Source organism: Stenella coeruleoalba, assembly GCF_951394435.1.
Source record: "Stenella coeruleoalba genome assembly, chromosome: 4".
Classification (NCBI taxonomy): domain Eukaryota; kingdom Metazoa; phylum Chordata; class Mammalia; order Artiodactyla; family Delphinidae; genus Stenella; species Stenella coeruleoalba.
In genome coordinates, this window is record NC_137149.1 from 33,107,470 (window position 1) to 33,119,973 (window position 12,504).

Consider the following 12,504-nt stretch of genomic DNA (forward strand, 5'->3'; position numbering starts at 1 on the left):
TGTTACTATATTAGTGCAGAGGAAGAAATGGGATGAGGTTATTTTGATTTTTTAACTTTGTTTTTGGTGGCAAAGGAAAGGAACGGCATGTCTGGAAAGGTTTCTTAAGAGACAGAATACTTATTGACGAACTTGAAATTTGAGTAGGAATTTGCTTGGTGAAAGGGAGAAAGACATTCTGAAGACAGAGGACAAGGAAAAGAACTGAGGTAAAAAAAAGTGCAAAATGGATTGATAAAACAGCCAGTAGTCAAATCTGGTCCATGGAGCCAGAGAAAGAGGGATGGAGAGCTAAAGAATGAGCTGAAACAGTACAGTGATTATTGGTTGCCAAAGTTTATGAAAGAGCAATGATTTATTCTTCAAAATGTGTATTTTAGGCTTGGAATTAGAAATACTCAGTTTTCATTTTCTTGGTTTCCCTCTTTGCTTGTCCTCCCGTCCCCCTGTGTTTTATGGTGTTTTAAGCATTAAACTTCAAAATAACATTGATTTTGATTAGCATAAATATCACGTACACACTTTGTTTCCCATAGTTTTGGAAAACTCCTGTGTCATATGAAACCAATCAATTCAACAGCTAATTGTAATACTGCGTATTCATTTAGTCGTTTAATTGTCTCTACTGAGATGAAAAGTTTCTATATTCAATAGCAACATTAAATCTTCTTTGAAAACATGTGTTTTTATTTTTTATAAATTTATTTATTATTTGTTTTTGGGTGTGTTGGTCTTTGTTGCTGCCCGCAGGCTTTCTCTAGTTGAGGCAAGCAGGGGCTACTCTTCGATGCGGTGTGCAGGCTTCTCATTGTGGTGACTTCTCTTGTTGCAGAGCACGGGCTCTAGGCGCTTGGGCTTCAGTAGTTGTGGCATGCGGGCTCAGTAGTTGTGGCTCACGGGCTCTAGAGTGCAGGCTCACTAGTTGTGGTACATGGGCTTAGTTGCTCCACGGCATGTGGGATCTTCCTGGACCAGGGCTCGAACCCATGTCCCCTGCATTGGCAGGTGGATTCTTAACCACTGAGCCACCAGGGAAGTCCCAAAATGTGTTTTTATAATTATACTCTAATAGAACTTTAAACTTCTTTAAAGTTTTTCATAAAATAGAGTATTTATATGCTTATAAGACTCAATGCTTTGCCTCTTACAGAAGAGAGAAAAATTATCTATTTAGTCAAGATGTCCTGTTCTATTTTGTTTTTTAATCATGGTTCTATTAACTTATTACCTGCAGACATTTTTAAGAAGATAATAAATTTAATTACTTGCGGAAATGAATATTCATAATCATTTTTGGCACTATCAAATTGTCCCCAGCAAATTTACCATCAAGTTGATAAAGTACCAACACATAGGAACTTTAAAAAATAATATACTGATTAAACAATTCAGGGTTGTCCCCCTAAGATTATCTATGATTATTAAAATTACTCTTAGATTCAGAACCTTAGAGTGCCAGTTGGATTGAAGAAAATGGAGGGATTTGAAAGGGATAGATTGATTAGAGTTTCAGTGATATTGGAAAACAGGGTTATAACTTGCAAGACAGACATACTTTAAGGTATTGAAGAGAAAAAAAGGCAGGTTCAGGCCGGTGAGGAGAGGCAGCCACTTAGTTATTAAGGATGGAAACTAATCCTTCATGGAAAATGCAACTATACCTTAATGTCATCTTGCACTTAAGAAAGAAACAACCCAGAAAACTGGCCTATAAAACATTTAAACTGTTGTTTGAAGTCACTGTGCTATGTGTGTGTTCACCAAAACGGCCACTGGAATTTCACCGCAACATTCAGCATATTGTTACACTGTTTATAAAACCAAGGCATAGTTACACTTGAACCATTAGAAGATGCGGAAGTCAGAAAGGGAAAGATAGAGGGACGTACCATATAAACTTGGGAAATAAAATTGGGAAAATTTCTCCAATTTTTTTTTACTTGTATATGTTTATAAATCCTTTGAAGGCAAGGGAACTATCTTCTTCACTGTAATGTCCCTAGCATTTAATGTAGTGCCACACATAGCTAGGATGAATATATAACTAACTAGTGATATTTTTGAGGGTTGAAGGGGCACTAAATGCACCAGACACTGAGTCTACCGTTGGCAACTGGGACTCTTCCAGGTAAACTAGGATGTATGGTCCCACTACACATAGACATTCAATAAGTATTTTAGGGGGAGAAAGGAAGACAGGCATCAAAGTCTGAAGTCCAGTTGTCAAATGGGAATATAATATAAATCTCCTTTCTCATCCAACAGTAGCAAAAAGAGAAGGAGAGTATGCAACCTCACTCTAAGGGTTATATATTTGGAAAAACAGTACATTGCATATTTCCAGTTTAATGCACATCTTTGTCATGGATGACTTTAATGATAGGATATTGAAAGGTAGTAGGAAATACATTGAGCATTTTCAAAAATGTCTTGCATCATGTGACTAAGGAGATATTTCCTGAGACAGAAAATGTTCTACCATTACTAGAAATATTCCAAGATCTATTAAGTAAGCTGCTTGTAGATTTTTTTTTACTAGAGCAAGGTATGTGAGCAAAACATAAAATGATTCACAAATATAGCCCTAAAAATTACCTTTCTCTTTCCTTTCTCTTCTTTTGAAACCCCCTCTTCCCATTTAGACATAAAGGTTGGTGCTTATTCTTGTGGCTTTAGACAGTAAGCCAAATTTTATAGCTGGCAGACTTCATAATGGAAAATAATCTAATTTGGGTTCATTTGCAGTAAAATAACTTTGACTTCTTTTGAGTGCTGTGAGTCTAATGTCACCAAATGATTTAGTTTGGGCACATTTTAGTTGACAAGAGATTTATGACTCTCTGCATATTTATCTATAGTTCCATCTTCAGAATAAACTAGCAGCCTGATGGAAAATTACAAATAGTTACGGAATTGAGAATGCCATTTTTGGTTTGTGAGCAGAGGACACCTTTTGCTTTAAATCTGTTGCCCATTATCCTTCGTCTTCTCCTTACCCCTGCTAAGAGAATGAAAGCAGAAAGACTGGTCGAAAAGGAAAAAATAAGGATATCCATGTGTGGGACTTAATAAAATGTCATCTCTGTATCTCTTTTATGAAAAATTTTTTGAAAACGAGTAGATATCTTATTTATAAACAGCTGCACAGAAATATGATAGTGTCGTATAAAATCCTTACACTGAATTCTTTGAGAATTGTCATTTAAAAGTATATGATAAATTTTAAAAAACCTATTCTATAGGAGAGGAATAAGAATTTTTAATATGGTGGCATTAGAAGGGAAAAAGACTATTTTCATTTAATATCTCATTGCAAAAAATTAAAAAGTATAAAGTTTCAGTAAAACAGAAATTTATATAAGACATGATTGTGTGCCAAAGTACAACATTAAACCTCACTTGAAGTTTAAGAGGAAATTTCATAAATACCTTGGTTTTTTTTTAAGAATAACATTTACCCTTACATAGGTCACCTATCAGTTAGAAAATACTGTTTTGGGGGTTATTATAGCTCTAGATGCAAATCTTCATTATTATAAATCACAATTAGAGTATTTTATGAATATTTTAAAAGAGTCAACAGTAATATCCATGGGATCTTTTGTTTTATTTTGACTACCAGTCTGTTTTTCTGTAGCTCCTCTTAAATTCTCTCAGGTTGGTTTATAAATCAAAGGACATATTCATTTCAGTTTTTTTTTATTTGCTCTAAGGAACTTTTAAATTCATTTTTGAAATAACTTGAAATTTGACATAGTGCTGATATCATCAGTTCTGTCATATCTCTCCCTTAAAGAAATTTTTCTGAATGTAACAAACCATACTGTATCTCATTCCAGAGCTTATCCTGAGCAACCAAAACTTTTGCCAGCCTTATAATTTATATTTACATATATGGTATACAATAATATACAAAATAAGTGTATACACATATTTATGTGTGTATTTTATATATATATATACACATATATATTTGTGTGTATTTATATGTGTATGTGTGTGTGTATATATGTATGTATGCAGTTATAACACATGTATAAATCCCACCATAAGTGTTTGGCAGGATACAAGGAATATGTTTTCATGGTGGTTTAGGTTTCTTCAGTAGATCCTTAATTAGCCATGTAATCCTACATAGTAATTATCTTTTATCAGGCTCAGATAAGAAAGATATTTAATAAACTGGAGCATAGCTGTGGACAATTGCCTGAGGCATGATTTTCTAGTTTAAAATGAAGTGTGCTTTTTAAAGTTAATAACTATATGCTTTCATCAGCATAAAGTTGAATGCTTATGATTGTTGATGTTGCATACCTCTGGCTTCTAGGTAAATTAGTACTATAAATATACCATTGCTAATTGGAAGGAGAAAAAAAGAAGTTAAAGAAAAGTTAATTAAACCCAGAAGTTCCCTGGGCCTTAGGATCTATCCTGGGTCTTCACTTTACTGGAACAAATGCATATATCTGTATATGTAAACAAATTTGAGGTGTAATTATTCTATTTGTGACTGTGTTGTTCCTTATTTAAGTATCTGTTACACTTTCTGAACAATTAATAAATGCAAGACAGATTTAATATCACTAGACAAAATGATTTTGTTGAATTTAATAGGAAAAAATCATTCATCATGTGAATAATTTGTGATTCAGGAAATGAAGTGACAGCTCTGAAGGTAGAAAATAAGTTGTGGCATAGCTTTTAATGAAAAGCTTTGTTTTTTTAATAATTAGCCATGTTTGAAGTAGTAACAAAACAGAAAATTAATAAAGTATGTTCTCTTCATGGAGAAACCAAATCTCATTCAAAATGTAAATAAAACTAATTTATGTGGATTTAATGTCTTTATTTGAAGTACTATGTGAAAAAAAAATGATTGTCTTAAACTTTGTCATTTCAGAGTATCTGACTGTATTCTCTCAGATGATTGCATTCCATGATCCAGAGCTAAGCAATCATCTCAATGAAATTGGATTTATTCCAGATGTAAGTACTTGTTGCATTAATAGAAATGAGGTAAAAAAAAAAATAAAGCAGAAATCGGCAGCACAACAAAGTACTGTTTTTAAAGTTTTGTTGTCCTAAGAAGTCCATGTATCTAAACAAGTTCCTGCTACTAATTATAGTCTTTTGTTATAAAGTTTGTGTGGTTACCTTCCATATTCTCACTTTAAGTAAAGGGGAAGTATCTTATTTTTCTTGATACTATCAAATTATTTTTAAAAACCCAGTAGTGTGAGTGTTGTATTAAACTGTGATGTTAGCAGTTTTCACTTGGATTTTTTGATATTCAGGCCTGTTTTTGAAGAAGTAGGAAATTTGAACTTAGTAAATTCTTAAGTAGCTGCTTCTGTGTTTTGCTTGATACATTACCTTGGAAACTTTGCCAGATTTTGGCTTACTTCATTAGCTTCTTGGGTTCCTTATGAAACCAAAAGTCAGAGTTGACTGTCAAAGGTTAGCCAAGGTATAGCTTAGCCTATTACTCACATGTAGTATGTGACACGGACTCAAACCTCTTTTAAAAGTATCACAGGACTTTGTGAAACAAAACAAAACAAAAAAGAACCTTTTTGAGATAGCAATCTCCTTATTCTATCTTAACCTTCTTTGTTTCCTGATCATACCTTTCCTCTTAAGGCTTATATCCAGAAACCCATATGTTGATGGTAAGACTAGGGGTGAAAAATGTTTATATTAACACTATACTAATGCATTTAAAGTGTTAACAGTAACACTTACAGTATAAATACTTGCAGGGTGCTTTGAAGTTTAAAAAGTTTAAAAATACTTTCACAAACATTTCATTTGATTCTCAAGACAAATCTGTAAGGTGTATGAAGCAAGTAATTTCAGCATTAGTAGATAAGAAATTTATTGTTTGAGAAGGTAACAAAACTAAATAGTCTCAGAACATAAAACTTTAACTTATGTCATTTGACAGCCCTCTGCCCCTAGTCTGGTTCATCTTCCAGTGGGAGAACAGAGACTAAAACGTAGGTGTACTAATTCTAGTTCATTGCTCTGTGTGTTGCACTGTAATTCTGTGATGTCATCGTCAGGCCTAAAGTAGCCATCCTTCATATATACAGTGGTATTTGCTTCTAGGCCTGTGGAGAAATACCTTTCATTTGAGTACATGGCTTGCTCAATGAGGGCTCCAAAAATATATATATACATATTATAAAACAAATAAAATAAGATCAAACCCTATAATTACGTATAGAGATAGAAAACTTTGTAAAAATTTAACCAGTATATATATTATCATATTAAGTATTCATTTTTACATAACCCTACCTTTCCTGCTTCACATTATAAATGTGAGATATGGCATAAGACAATACTAGATTAAATCTTATGGCTAGAGTTGAAGAAATTATAAAGGAACTGATTGCCGAGTTGGTAATTGTTTTAGGTTTCTGAGGGAAAAACTACTATGATATAGACTTAAAAAAAAGGATAATTCTTTTTTAAAAATTCCCTTGAAAGCACCTAATTGTGCTCGGTGACTAAACAGAAAACTACACTGCTTTAGTCAGAGTTTTAGATTGAGAAGAATCATTTATGTAGAAAAATATGTATGGAATTATAAAGATAGTCTGATAAAATCCTTAGACATATTCATGAACATAGTATTAAAAAATCACATATGGAAAAATAACTTATCTTTGCTTAATCAGAAAAATTAAACTCTGAAAGTGTACGGTATATGAGAAGAGGCAAGCAAAAAACATTGTTAAAAAATAATGTGGACATATATTAAGCGCTTACTGTGCACTAAGCACTGCTCTAACCCTCTTTAAGCACTCCTCTAATCCTCACAAGTTTGCAATCTAATTAAACAATGACTATTAAATATTTATACGTAAAATCAATTGGGGAAAGGCTAATAGCATGATGGAAGTAAAATTCTAGATAACAATAACATGAAAGATAAGAGTCAGTGGGATTTCAACTTAAAAGTGTTCTAATGATTTTGTATCATTTGAGGGGAAAGTAAATATGCTCTTTATATTTAGACATCCAGTTAGGCATCCTTTCAGATCTGGGATTTGATTTTACCGTACTCAAAAGCTAATAAATGAGCCTGTTACTGTTTCATGGATATTGGCAGAAAATCCAAGACTCCTGTGTCAGAGACAAAGGACTTTCTCACTCACAGCACAGCAAGCAGCATGAGCATTAGCATATTTGTCTTGATTTCCCTTGCTTCCAAATCCCATAGAGACGACACAGAGGGTCCAAATGATACCTGCATAATGCAGTGGATTGTGTTATAGGAGAGGAACTCCGAGTTTAGGGAACTTGATTTTTTTTTTTAATGGATATTGAACATATCTTCATTTACTCTGGAGAGAGAAAGAGAGAGAGAGAGAGAGAGAGAGGCTATCGTTTTCTTCTGAGGCTATAAGAAAACCTGTCTGTTGCTGCAAAAAGAGACTCTATCTCTGTTTACCACGGCTATTTTTGTGCAAACATCATTGAGACTATACTGCAGAACAAAGGGCAGTTAGCATCTCTGCTCACAAGAAATGTAGAAGTACAGGAATGCATATTAAAATTTGAATGGTACTCACTAAAAGAATAGAAAGAAAATGTATAACTTTTAAATGGAATGGGGGAGTGTGGAACAAAGGAAAGTCATCCACCCCTTTAAAAACATAGAGAAAACACAGAAAGAGGGTAACCTGATTACCTAATAAAGGAAATTATTAGATATTTTAAAAAATCCATCTGTATACTGTTTATAAGAGACAAATGTAAAAATTTAAGGATATTGGTCAAAAAGGAGATTTAAAAAATATGAGGCAAATATTAACCAAAAGAAAACTAATGCAGTGATATTAATATAAACTAGTGAAACAGAAAGCACAAAATAAACCCATCCAGGTATGGAATTTGGTATATGACAGAAATGGCTCTATAAGTCAATTTGAAAAGATTATTCAATAAATGGCCCTGATGCAATTGCGTAACTGTATGGAGGGAGGTGGGAATCAAAGCCAACCTCACACCGTACATAAAAATAAGTTCTAGCTTGCCTAGAAGACATACATATGGAATGTCAGATTTATAATTTCCATCTAGGAAGGAATTCTTACAGAAGTTATAGAAAGTACAAAACATAATATTTAAAGAAGAGAGAATTAGAATTGAGGAATGGTAGAAAGGGGCTTTCCATTATATTGGAATCTATAATATACTATTTTGCTTTAAAAGTTTTTCAAAGCATTTGTGACAAAATGTTAGTTAATGTTTGTTAAATCTGAGTGGAGGGTACTTTAGTGTTTGTTAAATGTGCTGCTATATAAGGTGAGTTAATTATTTAATAATTCAATAATTTTGATATAATATCTTTATTCTATTTAGCTTCCCTCTCCATTATGACCCTCTCCTATAATTACTGGGGTATTTTTGTATAACTTCTTGTAAAAGCTTCAATACTAGTAATGCGAAAGTAATATTGATTCATATATATAGTGTGATTAGTTTTATGAGACATTCATAAGTCGCATGGGGTGGGGGACAGTTCCTTGTGCGTTGAGAATGTCCAGTATGTGGCAAATACTGAGCATTCCTGGCCCCCAGCCACTGATTGTCTATAATAATCCCCTAATCATTGTGACAATAAAACACCTACACGTTATTTCTGAAAAATGTCTCTACATGTATTTCCAAACATCCTCTAGGGAACACGTCTATCACTATTGAGAGTCCTAGAGTTAACAAAAGAGAAGTTAGGGGAAAGACAATATATCTTAACCTGGAGGAAATTCCCTTTTCTCTGACTATTCTTTTGTCACGGAGAAAGGGCAAAAGGAGAGATATTTAACACAGTTAAAGTGTTAATAGGAAGATTATTTTTTGGGGTTTTTGTTGTTGTTGTTGTTGTTGTTTTTGTGGTACGTGGGCCTCTCACTGTTGTGGCCTCTCACGCTGCGGAGCGCAGGCTCAGCGGCCATGGCTCACGGGCCCAGCCGCTCCGCGGCATGTGGGATCTTCCCGGACCGGGGCATGAACCCGTGTCCCCTGCATCAGCAGGCAGACTCCCAACCACTGCGCCACCAGGGAAGCCCTGTTTTTAGTTTTTTGAAATCTTGATTTTTTTGTGTGTGTTTTGTTGGGCTGTTTCTCAAGTTTGGAGATAACATGAAAATGTTGAGACTATTTTTAAATTTAATTTAACAAAAAGATTTGATGTTTTTAACGTAGAGATTATTGACAATGAATAGTGGTGGGAGAGGTATGATGAAATGGAGAATTTTTCTAACATTTTTCTTATTCTATTAATAATCACTTATTTTTAGTTACATGTCATTAGTTTGTATGTGCAGTCTTGCTTTCTTTTTTTTTTCCCGAATTATTGCCTTCAGTGTTCTACCTTTAAGATGATTGCTTATGTTATACAGCAGAAACTAACACACCATTGTAAAGCAATTATACTCCAATAAAGATGTTAAAAAAAAAAAAAAGATGATTGCTTAGGTGACTTTCTGCACCTCCAACAATACAGGCTAGGATTCATCAAGGGCAAATGTGGACACTTTGGTAATGAGATCCCAAACTGAGTTTCCTGCTCAATAACTAATCCTATCAAAGTAAGCCCTCATTAATCTTCCATCATTAAAATGCAGACTCCTATTGCAGGAAAGATTGTGATTTCTGGCTCCTTTCCATTTGCCGTGGGTCACAGAACTCTGAATACTGAGTATTGCTGAAGCTTGAATAGTTAGGAATGTTGTACACTGATGTGATGCTTAGATTATATATATCATGGTAGTTATGTGATTTACATATAAATAGGGTGAATAATGTGTATTTGGCAAAATTGGGGCCAGAGTGATTTTTATCATTTCTGTCTTGGTGTATGTTCTGCTTCTGAAAACATACCAGGCCTTTGAAATGAGAACAGGAAAGTATGTTTCTTCATTCTTAAGGAAACTATTTTTCTGAAATGCTATAAATAGCATTCAACCTGCAAATTATGAACAGTTGTCCGGTGGCCAGTAAGAGAAATGATAAGGGCTATATCTCAGTACTATATGTGCCTCTTGAACCTAACTGTCTGCTAAAGATAAAGCTAACAAATTCAGTCGTAAGCAAGTATGCTGGCAAAACCGTTGTCATTTAACTACAGTCTTAATGGATGCTTATACTACTACCGATTTTCTCCCTCCCTAAAAGTTTATCACTGTCATTTTCAAATTTTATATTGAGCTGAGTTTGTACTAACCAAAAATGTGAAAGGATTTCTCAGAAATATTTATGTATTTGTTTGTTTTGTTTGTTCATTTGTTCCTTCATTCATTCCTGGCCTTCATGTTGTTATTGTTACATAAAGAAATTTTAGGTTTTAATCTAAAGAGGAGATTAGTGACAATGAGCTTTTTAGATTTTTATCAAGTGTGGTTACAGGGTAAATTAGGAAGTTGCACCCTGTTTAGAGTCTCCCATAACAAGAGTCCCCACTAACCTGTTCTAATCCATCTGTGGAGTGCCAGGATATGTCCTTTGTCTTGCTATTGCTGTTTTCCCTGACTTTAGTCCTAACCCCATTCTACTGACCTTGGGTTCTTGAAAGCCCTTAAATACAAAAGGCTTACTGAGCTCTCTTTCTTATGATAAAGCTTAATTACCTTTCAGAAAGGACTCATATCTCAGAAGCCAAAGACTTATTAATTCCATAGGCCAGGTATCTTCTTGCTAAGAACACATACATACAAGTTAAGTATCCAGCAAGTTTCCCTCTTTAGTAAATCCTCACTCTGTTTTCAATCTAATGTATCCTTATACTGGTTGAGAGACAAGTAAAAGGAAGTATATGCTTAGTGAAATAAGTCAGACAAAGACAAATACTATATGATACAACTTATATGTGGAATCTAAAAAATAATATAAATGAATCTATATGCAGAACAGAAATAGACTCGCAGACATACAAAACAAATTTATGGTTGCCAAAGGAGAGAGGGAGCAGGGGAGGGACAAATTAAGGGTATGGAATTAACAGAAACAAACTACTATACATAAAATAGATAAGCAACAGAATTTACTGCATAGCACAGGGGATTACACCCAATATCTTATAATAACCTATAATGGAATGAACTCTACAGAAGACAAACCTGAATCACTGTCCTGTACATCTAAAACTAACACAATGTTGTAAATCATCTATACTTCAATTTTTTTTTTTTTTTTTTTTTTGCGGTACGCGGGCCTCTCACCGTTGTGGCCTCTCCCATTTCGGAGCACAGGCTCTGGACGCGCAGGCTCAGCGGCCATGGCTTACGGGCCCAGCCACTCCGCGGCATGTGGGATCTTCCCGGACCGGGGCATGAACCCATGTCCCCTGCATCGGCAGGCGGACTCTCAACCATAGCGTCACCAGGGAAGCTCTATACTTCAATTTTTTTTTTAAAAAAAAGGATGTATGTTATGATGCAGCAGTTCTCAAACTTTTTGATCGGTCTTAGGACCCATTCACGTTTTTAAAAATTATCAGATATCCCAGAGTTTTTATGTGGGTTTATATCTCTTAGTATTTACTGAGACATTTAAAAAATTATGTAGTTATTCATTTAAAAATGACAATAACGAAACCATTGCATGTTAACAAAATAACATTTTTCTGAAAAATAATTGTTTTCCAAAACAAACAAAAAATAATGGAGGAGTGGTATTGTTTTATATTTTTGCAATTTCTACTTAATAGAGGAAAGTTAGATTCTCATACCTGCTTCTAAATTCAATCTGGTTGCAATACCTTGTTTTAGTTGAAGTACATGAAGAAACTCTGGTGGCCCTACATGGGCATGTAATGGCAAAGGACCTTTTCAGACAGTGGTAGTTTCTTAAAGCTTAATTGCAATGTACAATCTAAAACTATATCAGTGAACTTTTCAGATTCTTTTATTTTCAAGTCCATCAATCTATCTTGCACTGTGAATGGCTCTTTTACCCGTACATGATTTTGTAATGTTGTGCATTGGTCATTTAGAAAATACTGGTGCACTGAACTATGCAGATCTTTCAACTATGAGACATTTTATTATACAATATCAAAAAAATCACATTCGTTAATATCACCACTGATCTCATCCAAAAAGTCATTAAGTATTGAGAAGCTGCCAAGCTAACAGTGGCAGATTCAAGTTTTCCAAAATTCTAATCTTCACCTGACAGCTATTGTTGTTTCTTGAAGTGAAAGGTTCACTTCATTTTTGAGAAATAACTGCCAAATATCCAAGCCTGAAAAAAATTATTGTTTTTATGTCATTCTTACAAGTAAAAAATGGCATTTCTTGAAAAAAACACCTACATTCACTCATAGCTGAAATGATTGCCCAAGTGCTTTTTTCTCAAGACAATCTTTTTTTTTTCTTTTACACTAAGCAACAGATTTTTTTTTAAACATCTTTATTGGAGTATAATTGCTTTACAATGGTGTGTTAGTTTCTGCTGTATAACAAAGTGAATCAGCTATGCATATACATATAT

General features: G+C 34.0%; 1 protein-coding gene across 8 annotated transcripts in view; it reads left to right on the forward strand.

Annotated features, from left to right (window-relative positions):
* Positions 1-12,504, forward strand: part of TBCK (TBC1 domain containing kinase) — a 244,075-nt gene that overhangs the window by 102,899 nt on the left and 128,672 nt on the right. For all 8 annotated transcript variants that reach the window (XR_013827926.1, XM_079919204.1, XM_079919201.1 and 5 more), the window contains one exon: positions 4,901-4,986. Coding sequence is in view for 7 of the 8 variants with exons in the window: in XM_079919204.1 (XP_079775330.1) it covers positions 4,901-4,986 (86 nt within the window). In the remaining variant the exon portion in view is untranslated. The remainder of the gene's footprint in view (positions 1-4,900; positions 4,987-12,504) is intronic.